A 12,714-nucleotide genomic window follows, 5' to 3' on the forward strand; every position below is an offset into this window, starting at 1 on the left:
AGAAGCCCCTGGCTTCAGATTGGCCCACCTCCAGCTGCTGTGGTCAGTTGGAGAGTGAACCAGAGGACGGAAGACTTTCTCTCTCTTCCATCCCTGCCTCTCTGTAACTCTGCCTTTCAAAATAAATAATTCTTTAAAAAAAAAAGCCCATGATAGAGGTCAATGTTGTGAACCAGCAGCCCATATCAGAGTGCCAACTGGAGTCCCAGTTTTTCCATTTCCTATCCATTCCTGCGAATGCTCCTGGGAAGGTAGCATAAGACAGTCCAAGAACCTGGGTCCCTGCCACTCAAGTGGGAGACCTGGTTTCAGCCTGGCCACTGCAGCCGCTGGGGGAGGGAGAGAGGGTCATGAGTAAACCAGTGGATGGAAGATCCGTCTCTGCCTTTCAAATAAGATTTTATATACATATTTTTATAGATTTATTTATTTTTTAAAAGATTTTATTATTTATTTATTGGAAAGTCAGAGTTATACAGGGAGAGGAGAGTGAGAGGTCCTCCATCTGATGGTTCACTCTCCAACTGGCCACAATGGCCAGAGCTGCACTGATCCAAAGCCAGGAGCCAGGAGCTTCTTCTGGGTCTCCCACGTGGGTACCGGGGCCCAAGGACATGGACCATCTTCCATTGCTTTCCCAGGCCATAGCAGAGAACTGGATTGGAAGTGGAGCAGCCAGGGCTCGAACCAGTGCCCATATGGGATGCCAGCGCTTCAGGCCAGGGCGTTAACTGCTGCACCACAGCGCTGGCCCCTATATATTTATTTATTTAAAAGTCAGAGTTAGTTAAGAGTTAAGCGTTAAGAGTTAGAGTTAGAGAGAGGCTGGTGCTGTGGCGTAGCAGGTAAAGCTGCGCTGGCATCCCATATGGGTACCGGTTCGTGTCCCAGCTGCTCTACTTCCCACCCAGCTCTTGGCTATGGCCTGGGAAAGTAGTAGAAGATGGTCCAAGTGCTTGGGCCCCTGCACTCATGTGGGAGACCCGGAAGAAGATTCCGGCTCCTGGCTTCAGATTGGCATAGCTCTGGCCGCTGCAGCCATTTGAGAAGTGAACTAGCAAATGGAAGACCTCTCTCTCTTTGCCTCTGCCTCTGCCTCTCTGTAACTCTGCCTTTCAAATAAATAATCTACAAAAGAAAGAAACACAGAGATCTTCCTTCCACTGTTCAGTCTCCAGATGGCTGCAATGGCCAGGGCTGAGGCAGGCCAAAGCCAGGAGTTTCTTTCAGGTCTCCCAGATGGGTGGCAGGGGCCCAAAATACCTGGGTCTTTTCTTTACTCCACTGCTTTTCTCAGACTACTAGCAGGGAGTTGCATAGGAAGTGGAGCAGTGGGGACACGAACTGGTGCCCATAAGGGATGCCGACATTGCAGGCAGCAGCTTTACGTGCCACGCCACAACACTAGCCCCTCAAATAAATAATCTTCAGGAGAAAAAAAAAAAAAAAAAAGTTGTATGATGAACCATATTAGGGAGCCACAAGAATGACAGGAAACAGGGAGGGCAGAGCAGGCACTGCTTTTTCTAACATCTTCTATGGTGGAAACAAGGAGCTGGCTAAGCATCAGAGCTGTGCTTGTGACTGGGGTACACACGCACTGCTAAGACCCTGCCCCTTGTCCAGCAGCTCACCGCAGTTGAGACCCGGGCGCTGCCCTTGGGCAGGACAGCCTCGGCCACAGCTGTCACTTCTGCAATGTCTTTTGTGTTTGGCTTCCCAACGTTCATTCTCTCTGCAGCTTTAAACTGATCCATGATGAAAAGTGAGTCTATGAGGACCAGGTCTCTCCGACTTTCCCCCTCACCAGGGTGGTCCTCGGCATCTGCAACAGGGAGACACACAGGTTGGGAGTGCTGCCAGACAGAAGTCTACAGAATCCACATAGCCCCAGCGTAACACGGAGCAGCAGCTGGTTTGCAACCCAACACTATCTGGATAAATGGAAGGGACTCTCTGAAGTCACCAAATCTAGGCCCTTCTGGAAAGCTCTCAGGGTGTAACTGGCGGCACACAGCCTGGTGTTAGGAAGCCTTCTGTGGGATGGGGAATGTCATGGTGGAGACAAGGACAGGTGATCTGCACGATGAGAGCATTGCAGGCAGAGCTGAGGGCATCTCAGCTGTTGTGGTCTTCCTTTCACCACCGCCCAAACCAGAAAAACTGGAACATCACCCAGATGCGGAAAAGGAGGAGATGGTCAGCCTCTCCCACCCAACCCTACAGCCAGCAGGGGATCAGAAGCGGCCAGGGCCTGGCTGCCAGAGGACCCTCTTCACATGTTTTGGCCCTTGCGCAGCATCTACAAACTACAGGGAAGACAGGCTTTTTAGTATAGTCTGCATCTGTGTATAAAACCTAGTAATAAAACAAACTACTTAGAATTACTGTAGTATTAAACAGAGCACAGCTGGAATAGATGATAAAAATCTAGTCCATAAAGCCATATTTCCCTATTTTTCACAACATAATCAAATACTTTGATAACTGATCAAATTAATAAATAAAAAGCACAGAATCTAATTTTTATTCAATATAAAATTAAATATATATACATATTTCCAATTTCTTCTTTCACAAAAATAAAAGAAAAATGAAGAGATCTTTAAAATTTTACACACTTACTCTGTAAGTACTGGCCTCTGTTTCTAGACCTAAATTCTTCAGGAACACTGAAGGCCTACCTTCATCCTCACTCGTCTCGTCACTGTCAGGACTGGGCTGTGGCCACTGGAAACTCGGCAGAAATGCGCCCTCGTACAGCTTCACCAAGTCAGTCAATGGCAGCTCCGCTGAAGGGACAAGGAGAGACCATTATCTACAACTGTCACTCACCTACAAACACCAGGGCCCTAGAAGCCACATGCACACAGGCTGGCACCATCACTCCAAGCGCTGGAGACCACAGTGTTCAGACTTCACTTCCTACATTTTACCAGCTGAGAGTCTCTAACCTAAATATCCAAAATCCACACTACCCAGGATCCACACTGGATTTTCAGATCAGCAATGCTCAACCTCGATTTTTTAAAGCACATTTATTTTTCCTAAAAGTGAAGACTGTATCTTTTTTTATTATTTATTTTTATTTATTTGAGTGGCACAGTTACAGGGAGGGAGGGATGGAGGGGGAGAGACACAGACACAGAGATCTTCCATCTGCTGGTTCTCTCCCCAGATGGCCCCAACAGCCAGTGCTAGGCCAGGCTGAAGCCAGGAGTCAGGAGCTTCTTCTAGGTGTCCCATGTGGGTGCAGAGGCCCAAGGGCTTGGGCCTCGTTCTACTGCGAGAGCGAGAGAGAGGTTTTCCGTCCGCTGGTTCACTCCCCAAATGGTCGCAGTGGCCAGAACTGCGCCGATCCAAAGCCAGAAGCCACGAGCTTCTTCTGGGTCCCCCACGCGAGTGTAGAGGCCCAAGGACTTGGGCCATCTTCTACTGCTTTCCAAGGCCACAGCAGAGAGCTAGATGGGAAGTGGAGCAGCCAGAACTTGAACCAGTGCCCAAATGGGATGCCGGCACTGCAGGCGGCAGCTTTACCCATTATGCCACAGCACCGGCCCCAAATATATATAAATTTTAAAAATGACAGATGAGGAAACCAGAAAACAAATTAAAATGATGATAGATTGAGGCCGGCACAGCGGGTCAAACCACTGCCTGCAATACTGACATCCTCTAAGGGAACTGATTTGTGTCCTGGCTCCTCCACTTCCCATCTAGCTCCATGCTGATGACCTAGGAAAGGCAGCAGAAGATGGCCGAAGAGCCTGGGCCCCTGCTACCCTCATGGGAGATCTGGAAGCTCCTGGCTCTGGGCTTTGGCCTGGTCCAGCACTGGCCATTGGGAGTGAACCGATGAATGGAAGATCTCCTTCTATCTCTCCCTCCTTCTCTATTAACTCTGACATTCAAATAATAAATCTTTTTAAAAAATGGCAATAGATCTAAGCTCAACTAGAATGCACTTCAATTTAACACAAATGTACTAAATGTCAAAAGAGAGCTGTCAGTCAGCAGTACACTTTATAGGAGATGCACTGTAAATGAGAGCACAGGCATTCGGTACAATGGTTGAGCTGCCACACGGAGCACCCACATCCCAACTCCCACATGGTCCAAGTCCTGGCTCCTCTGTGTCTGACCCAGCTTCCTGCTAAGGAGCACCTAGGAGGCAGCAGATGAGGCTCAAATACTTGGGCCCCTGCCATCCACAAGGGAGACCTGCATTGAATTCTGAGCTCTGAGCTTCAACCTGGCCCTGCCCTTGGCTATTGGGACACATCTGGGGAATGAACCAGCAGATGGGAGATCTCTGTCTACCTGTCTTTCAAATAAAATGTAAAAATAAATAAAAATTTTAAATACATAAGGGACTGGCATTGTGGCATAGTGTGTTAAGCTTCCCATGGGGGTGCTAGTTCATGTCTCAGTGGCTCCATTTCCAATCCAAGTCCCTGCTGATGGCCTGGTAAAAGCAGCAGAGTGGCCCAAGTATTTGGGCCCTTGCTACCCATGTGGGAGACCCAGATGAAGCTCCTGGTTTCTGGCTTCCATGTGGCTCAATTCTGACCACTGCAGACATCTAGGGAGTAAACAAGCAGATAGAAAATCTCTCCCTCTGAATCTCCTTCTCTCACTGTAAACTGATTTTCCAATAAATAAAGCAATCCTTTAAAAAAATTAAATAAATAGGCCAGCGCCGCAGCTCACTTGGCCTGCGGCGCCGGCACCCCAGGTTCTAGTCCCGGTTGGGGCGCCGGATTCTGTCCTGGTTGTTCCTCTTCCAGTCCAGCTCTCTGATGTGGCCCGGGAAGGCAGTGGAGGATGGCCCAGTGCTTGGGCCCTGCACCCGCATGGGAGGCCAGGAGGAAGCACCTGGCTGCAGGCTTTGGATTGGCACAGCACACCGGCTGCAGCGCAGCGGCCACAGTGGCCATATAGGGGGTGAGCCAACAGAAAGGAAGACCTTTCTCTCTGTCTCTCTCACACTAACTCTGCCTGTAAAAAAATAAATAAATAAATAAATAAATAAATAGAAGAGCACAGATGGAAGTTAACAGAAACTTTCTCTGGAGCAAACTCCCTCAGTGCCAGGCCTTTAAGAATCCATAATAGGCCGGCGCCGTGGCTCAACAGGCTAATCCTCTGCCTTGCGGCGCCGGCACACCGGGTTCTAGTCCCGGTCGGGGCACCGATCCTGTCCCGGTTGCCCCTCTTCCAGGCCAGCTCTCTGCTGTGGCCAGGGAGTGCAGTGGAGGATGGCCCAAGTCCTTGGGTCCTGCACCCCATGGGAGACCAGGATAAGCACCTGGCTCCTGCCATCGGAACAGCGCGGTACGCCGGCCGCAGCGCGCTACCGCGGCGGCCATTGGAGGGTGAACCAACGGCAAAAGGAAGACCTTTCTCTCTGTCTCTCTCTCTCACTGTCCACTCTGCCTGTCAAAAAAAAAAAAAAAAAGAATCCATAATAACCCCCCCCCAAATTTTTTTTTTAAAGATTGATTTATTTATTTGAAAAGTGGAGTTTCAGCGAGGCAGAGGCAGAGGCAGAGAGAGCTCTTCCATCTGCTGTTTCACTCTCCAAATGGCCGCAACAGCCAGAGCTGGGCCAATCTGAAACCAGGAGCCAGGAGTTTCTTCAGTCTCCCATACAGATGCAGGGGCCCAAGCACTTGGGTCATTTTCCGCTGCTTTCCCAGGCCATAGCAGACAGACAGATCCGAAAAGGAGCAGCCGGGACCTGAACCAGCACCCATATGGGATGCCAGCACTGCAGACAGCAGCTTTTACCTGCTATGCCACAGGGCCAGCCCCAATGACCTGATTCTAATGCGTACTTGAAGCATCCCAACAACAGTCAAGATTCTCCTAAAAAAAAAAAAAAGAGCAACGTGGAAGAACTTGCCTAACCAAGTATCAAGAACCATTATAAACCTATGGTACTAATACAGAAACTGGTACAAATGAGCCGATCAGTCAGTACCGATCCCGGAAAGCACCAGGTATAAGGAAACTTGGTTTACTGGTGAGGAAAGACAAGCTTTTTCAGAATGGCACTGTACATAACTGTGTCACACAGTTGGAAAGAGCAAAAACATGGAAAGAAACTCCATCAGCAATCACAGAGCCACCAGATGGGTGGACAATGCCCAGCACCTCTGAGACATGAAGCACGGGCAGTCGATCTAAACGAGGCGGCATGGTTCCCAGACAGTGCCGTGCGCTCCCGGCCCACGGCGCTATGCCCAAGCCAGTGCACAGGCACCGCTGCAAGGAGGCTCACAGCAGCGCTGTCTGCAAGGGAGGAACAGGACACTGGCGTCCCTCAGCGGCACAAAAGCAGCAAGCAATGGTTTCACACCACGGCCTGGAGGCCCCTGGGAGAGGGGTGACCGAGTAGAACAAGCCTGACCCTGTTCACCAAAGTCCTCACACGCGCACCCCTGGCTACACTGCTATTCAGAGATGTAAGCAGGTGGTGGGAACAAGAGTCCAGAGAGTGACCCACGTGAACCGTCAGGTGGCCGAGACCTCCCGGGACACCGGCACCAAGGCCACTGCGCTGCCAGCTGTAATGGCACTCGATGTCCTGCGCACTTGGCATCTGACACATACTTTCCATATCTTTTTGTGCCTATTTAAAAGCAAAGCAGTTTTCAGTAAGATCATGAGGCCTACCTTCTTTGGCTAAATTAGAAAGTTCTGTCTGGTGATCGACGGCCCCTTCGTGTGCTTCCTCCTCTGCAATGGTCTCCTCTTCATCCTCCACTGAAATGGGCACCATCAGAGTCAGGGGGCAGGAAAGTCCCTCTGAGCTTTCCAGTTGCTCACCGAACACTACAGGGCTTCAGCACTGTTTTTCCACAGCTACTGAAGAGATTAAAACTGAGCTTTTTAATTCTCAGGTTAAAGTTGGTAAGGATAATTTATTAAATGAGCAAGAAACTGGAAAATGTGCTTTCCCTCTCATTTCAAGCTATGAATTACAGTCCTGGGTTTTCAACACACAACAGATCTCAAAGCACACGGAGCAATGTCCCCCTTTCTGTATAGCTGCTGAGGTCCCCGTAGGGAACCCACACGCAGCCATCCAGGGTCACCGTGGACATGACCCCAATCTGACACATCTACTCTGAGCCCCAGGGCCTATGCCTTCTGAGTGGAAGCCCCACATCTTGCAGATACACCTGCATTTCCAAACTCACAAAAGACACCTACCTCTGTGATGCTCCAAAAAACCTGCATAGGATGCTAGGGATCCTGAAGAACTCTCTGTGCACTTGGGATGTCTGGATGGACACAGAGGTGCACACCCCCCAACAAGGCCCCCCCCACAGCACCAAGTGTGACTGCATGTGAGCCACATGGCACAGACAGCACCAGGGGGTGGAGACAGACCTTCGTCATCAGTCAAGGACACGCTTGCTTTTCTTTTTCTTCCAGATACTCTGGAATCCTGAAACACAGAATGAAAGTAATAAACAGAAGCTTAAAAAACAGAATGGGACGCCAAGGTGCATAACCTACAAGGACGGCAAAAGGCCCTGGGCACCCGTGGACACTGAGCCTCCACTTGTGGGAAAGACACCAGGCAGCAGAACAAGGACACAGATCTGCAGTCCCTGTGCCCGGCTGCGTCCTGCCCAACTGCCAAATGAACAGCCTGTGCAGACTAACTCCGGGGAGAACGGGTTCACTGTCACGCTGGGCTGACTCTGTGAGGAAAGGAAACATCCACCAGAGACAGATCTGTCTAGCAGCACTCCCTCCAGTCCACGTGCGCGTTGTGCCAGAGGGCAGCCACAACCCTGAACTCACCAGGAAATGTTCTGGTAATACTTCCAATCCCCTGGGTCTCGACTCCTTCCCTGGAGAAATACAGAACGTGATTAGTTTTCATCGAGGCTGCAGAGAGCAGATGTTCTTCACACTCGAGGAGGGCACCTCTGCCTGGGCCAGGCCTGCTGCCTTCTTCCTCCTACAGCTCACAGCAGCCACTCTGCCACCTGCAAGTTCTACGCCCTCTGCAGGGCCCCTCTGAGGCTGCTTCCTCACGAGGAACACGCAAGGTTCACACTCATCCTCCCAGGGGTGTTCTGTGATCAAAGGAGACCACAGACACCACCTCCTCTGTGCAGGGCACACACCAAGGAGTCCAGCGAGTAGGGAGTCTGTGGAGTGAGGACTCCAGGAGTCCATGCAAACACCGCACCAGCACCACCCAGGACAGACCCCCAAAAGGACCCACATGGGACAGAACCCTGGGTGAGCACACCTCACTGGCCAGGGACTGACTGCAGAGCAGGCTGAGAACCTCGATGCTCAAGACACCCAGAGTAACCCAGCTGGGGGTGCTGCCTCCCACAGACACCTCTCAACACAACCAAAACTCGAGTGGCTGCACACGGAGGCACCGCAGTGAGCAGACCAGATGCTTGCAAGCCACTGGCAAACACCAGTCCCCTGGTGGCTCGGCAGCTCCTATGAAGTGGCCCTGTGAGCAGTAACCTACACAAAGGACAGTCCAAGACTTGTTAAGGCTTTCTTCTGAAAGAATCGTACCTTTTCTGGAAACTTTCTGTAAATTTAAGGCCTTTTTCCTTTTTTCTTCTAATTCTACTTGTAGTTTTATTTCGACAACCTAAATACAAAGAGAATAAATAATAGCATTAAGGCTGCAAACTACAGAAGCCAGCACACAAACTTTAAAACTCATAGATATAGCAGTTCAAATGCACAACTGTCCAACCTCATTTAAAATTTCTTCAAGAAGAAATTTCCGGCCAGCGCTGTGGCTTAACAGGCTAACCCTCTGCCTTGCGGCGCCGGCACACCGGGTTCTAGTCCCGGTTGGGGCGCCGGTTTCTATCCCAGTTGCCCCTCTTCCAGGCCAGCTCTCTGCTATGGCCCAGGAAGGCAGTGGAGGATGGCCCAAGTGCTTGGGCCCTGCACCCCATGGGAGACCAGGAGAAGCGCCTGGCTCCTGCCTTCGGATCAGCGAGATGCACCAGCCGCAGCGGCCATTGGAGGGTGAACCAACGGCAAAAAGGAAGACCTCTCTCTCTGTCTCTCTCTCTCTCACTATCCACTCTGCCTGTCAAAAAAATAAAAAAAAAATAAAAGAAGAAATTTCCAGTTTGGTGCTTTCATGTATTGTCTCTGTCTGCACTGAGTTCAAATCCTACCAGGTGGCAGGTAAGCTGAGAAAGACTGGGTGAGGAGTGCATGTGTGCACCCAGGCACGCTGGGGCAGCCCTCTGCTGCTGAGACTTCCACTCACACTACAGGGAGCCTCCCAGAGGTCTCACCAGGGCTCCCAGACATCTCAATGTCTGCAGACTCTACTAGGTGTCCTCCCAGGTGCAAAGACAAACGCAGAGATAAGTACAGCTCACCCTAAGCATTTCAACAAGCCAATAACCCAGAGGAATACAGACAGGACTTGGGTGTCAGCTCACCCTGACAACAGTGCCTGTGCAATCAGCCTCATGGCCCTGTATTTGAGGCAGGCAGCCTCACAGAACTCACCTGTTCAATGTTAGACCAAAAATACTCTATTTCTCGGGCAGTCGATGCAGCGATGCGCCTCAGTCTGCTCTGCTCCTCCTTCTTGCCCCTCTCCTCGCGGACCCGCCTCTCCTCATGGTGGCGTGCCACAGTTCTGACGAGCTAGTGAATGCAAACACAAGAGCTTTCTGTTGTACTGTCTTCTCAGCCTTAAGTCACCTGCAATTGACTGTCAAAGATACCCTCATATGTTCTTAGAGTGCACGAGGGAGTGGCGCAGAAAGACCACCAACACCACTTGGCTGAACTTTTCTAGAAAACGCTCTTTTATGGGGCTGGTGCTGTGGTGTGGCAGCTAAAGCCACCGCCTGCAGTGCCAGCACCCCATATGGGCACCGGTTCAAGACCTGGCTGTTCTACTTCTGATCCAGCTCTCTGCTATGGCCTGCGAAAGCAGCAGAAGATGGCCCCAGTCCCTGGGCTCCTGCAACCATGTGGGAGACCTGGAGAAGCTCCTGGCTCCTGGCTTCAGAATGGCGCAGCTCTGGCTGTTGCGGCCAATCAGGGAGTGAACTATCGGATGAAAGACCTCTCTCTCTCTCTCCCTCTGCCTCTCCTTTTCTGCGTAACTCTTTCAAATAAATAAATATATCTTTTAAAAAAAAACCACTCTTTTACTAAACACATGCTATTTTTCCCAAAACTGGAACCTTGTACAGCACTCCAGCCTTTCCCCATTTAGTACCTGGTTAGCTTCTGTCCGCTTACACAGCAGGGATCACGGATTTTCAATGTGGTACACAGTGCTTCACTGCACAGATGGCAGCAAAATTTACCTAATTCCTACATGTGGAAACTGCTGGGCTAGAATAACTCACAGTTTTAAGGCTTTTGCCTTAAACTGCCAAACTGCTTTCCGCACTGTATACTCTCCACACCTACCAACAGGACACCAAAAAGGCAGTGAGACGTGAATTAGAACTGATAGCACACAGGGCTGGTCCTGCAGTCACCATCATCCCGTCCTAGGGATGGAAATGACCCAACTGCCCCACCAGGACACTGTGCTGCTAGCCAGCCAGCCCAACCTCACCAGTGCCACTGTGCCCTGCCACCCAGCCACGACCTGTCCAGCTGTTGCCCACATGCCCAGGACCATGCTGCTTTATGAGCTGCCAGAAGGAACAGTCTTGAGTCTGACATGAAACCTTGTATATCCCAGTGGTCTCAGCCTTTCCCTCCCTGACCTTGATGGGGAAAGAGACGGTGAGAATTCATGGAGAAGTAGACAGGAGAAGGGACAAATAACTGACTCCACCGTAAGAGTACAGGAAATATGAATACAGGCCCTAGACATGAAGACAGGGGTGCACGACACAGGGAGAATAGGACACAGGGAAAGGGCTTATCCCCAAATTTCTGGAGTTAGAAGCTGTGCCTCCTGTATGTGTGCTTTGGGTACAGTAAAAATGAAATAAATTCTTACCCAGAACTGGAGAATAAGCTGGCCCAGAAGCCTCGGTAGCGTTGAGCATGGGTCAGGGGCGCACTCTGCAGCCCCTCCCACAACACTGCCCTCCTGGCTTTCAGCCGCCTCAGCTCCCTGAGCAGCCCTGGGCACCAGCCTGGGCCTGGGTGCTAGGGGCACCCTGATTTCAACTGCAGGTGAAACTGGCAGGAAGGAACCCAATTCCAGACCACTTGCTCTCAACGGTCCACACTGGTTCTCCTAACACCATTCCTCAGAACAACTCAATGGCAAAGCCACCACACAAACCACAGGAAGGACATAGTAAGTCAGAAGCCTCAGAGTCAGTCTGAAAGGCCCAGTTACCATGGCAGCACCATAAACCCCAGCCACACCAGCAGGCACAGCTCAAGGGCAGCCTGTGTTCAGCCCTACCTTCTTAGCAGCAGCCACCTTCCACCGCCTCTCCTGGGCGAAGTCTGTGGCCATCCACTGCATCTCCTCCAGCAGGCAGTCCCAGTGGGACCTGGGCCGGGGGGCCTCCTGCAGTTTCGGCAGCCGCCGCAGAGACCACAGGCCTTCTCGCCTTAGGTCTGCAATCCGCTGGTGGATCTGGTTTTCCTGCAAGAGTTGGACAGGGAGGTGAAATCAGTGCATACAATTATCTAGCACAGTCTGCAACTTCAGACCCCAAACATTCGAAACCCTGCCATGTGCACGGCTCTGTCGTCCTAATGAAGAAACCCTCAAGGAAGCCACAGTTTCAAGACTTGGACACAAAGATTGAGCTGGCTCCAGAAGCTCAGGTAGATGAGCCTGTGACTGCCCTGGAAGCCTTTGGAGCAGATGGGGCAACAAGTCTTATTCTCCCCTAAAACACAGGGAGGACCCCACGTGTTGACAAAGGAAACAGTACGACACCTGGGATCTGCCCCAAAACCATTGGGAAGGGGAGGAACGGAGGAAACGAGACTGTCCTGTGTTGCACAGACTGCACACACTGCACAGTGCTGCAGTGTGGCACCAGGCACTGACCCCTGGGGTTACAACCTCCTATCTGATGTTTCGTTATTTAAAAAAAGTATTTACTGGAGGGGAGAGGGAGCAGAAGGGGAACAGATAGGGGGACAGAGAGAGAGCGCCAAGTGCAAACAACTCTGCCCCATCCACTGGTTCACTCCCCAAATGAGCACAACAGTCAGAACTGGGCTAGGCCAAAGCCAGGAGCTCCCCCCAGGTCTCCCACATGGGTGGCAAGGACTCAGCCACCTGAGCCATCACCCCAGGCTGTACATGAGCAGGAAGCGCTCCGACAGGCATGTGTCCGAACAGCCAGGCTATCTGCCTACTCTGTTTGCTTCTTTTAACTTCCCTAACGAAGCTGAACAAAATAAATGCTTAGTTATGCAATAAAAACCAAGGGCTACGTGCCGGGTAGTGAATCTCCAGGATGGGCCACAGCCAGGGCTTCATCTCTGCCTGATGCAGAGCCATCTGCCCACTCTGACTCTCTCTCTCCCCAACCCTCACGCCTGGCTGCCAGGAAAGTAGCCCAACACTGCTGATCATCACAAGAAAAAGACCTTCGCCACGTGAGCCTGCTCCCTCCGCCGCAGGGGAAACGTGGTTTTCTACCATCACACACCATGCTCAATGCCCACGCCAGGAAGTCTGCAGTCTCAAGTTATCACACCCTTGGGGCAGGAGTCCCCAGCCTAGGGTTAAGACATGCACATCCT

General features: G+C 51.3%; 1 protein-coding gene across 1 annotated transcript in view; it reads right to left on the reverse strand.

The window, feature by feature from the left end:
- The window catches only part of LOC133755581 (E1A-binding protein p400-like), a gene marked incomplete at its 5' end in the record, with an annotated part of 50,217 nt that extends 38,621 nt beyond the window's left edge, over window positions 1-11,596 (reverse strand). Inside the window, 8 exons of the mRNA XM_062185666.1 lie at window positions 1,635-1,825; window positions 2,685-2,792; window positions 6,679-6,768; window positions 7,399-7,456; window positions 7,819-7,868; window positions 8,563-8,641; window positions 9,529-9,669; window positions 11,411-11,596. Coding sequence (XP_062041650.1) covers window positions 1,635-1,825; window positions 2,685-2,792; window positions 6,679-6,768; window positions 7,399-7,456; window positions 7,819-7,868; window positions 8,563-8,641; window positions 9,529-9,669; window positions 11,411-11,596 — 903 coding nt within the window. The remainder of the gene's footprint in view (window positions 1-1,634; window positions 1,826-2,684; window positions 2,793-6,678; window positions 6,769-7,398; window positions 7,457-7,818; window positions 7,869-8,562; window positions 8,642-9,528; window positions 9,670-11,410) is intronic.
- Window positions 11,597-12,714: the final 1,118 nt, after the last annotated feature.

The sequence above is a fragment of the Lepus europaeus genome, unplaced genomic scaffold (genome assembly GCF_033115175.1).
Source record: "Lepus europaeus isolate LE1 unplaced genomic scaffold, mLepTim1.pri SCAFFOLD_573, whole genome shotgun sequence".
In the NCBI taxonomy this organism is placed as follows: Eukaryota; Metazoa; Chordata; class Mammalia; order Lagomorpha; family Leporidae; genus Lepus; species Lepus europaeus.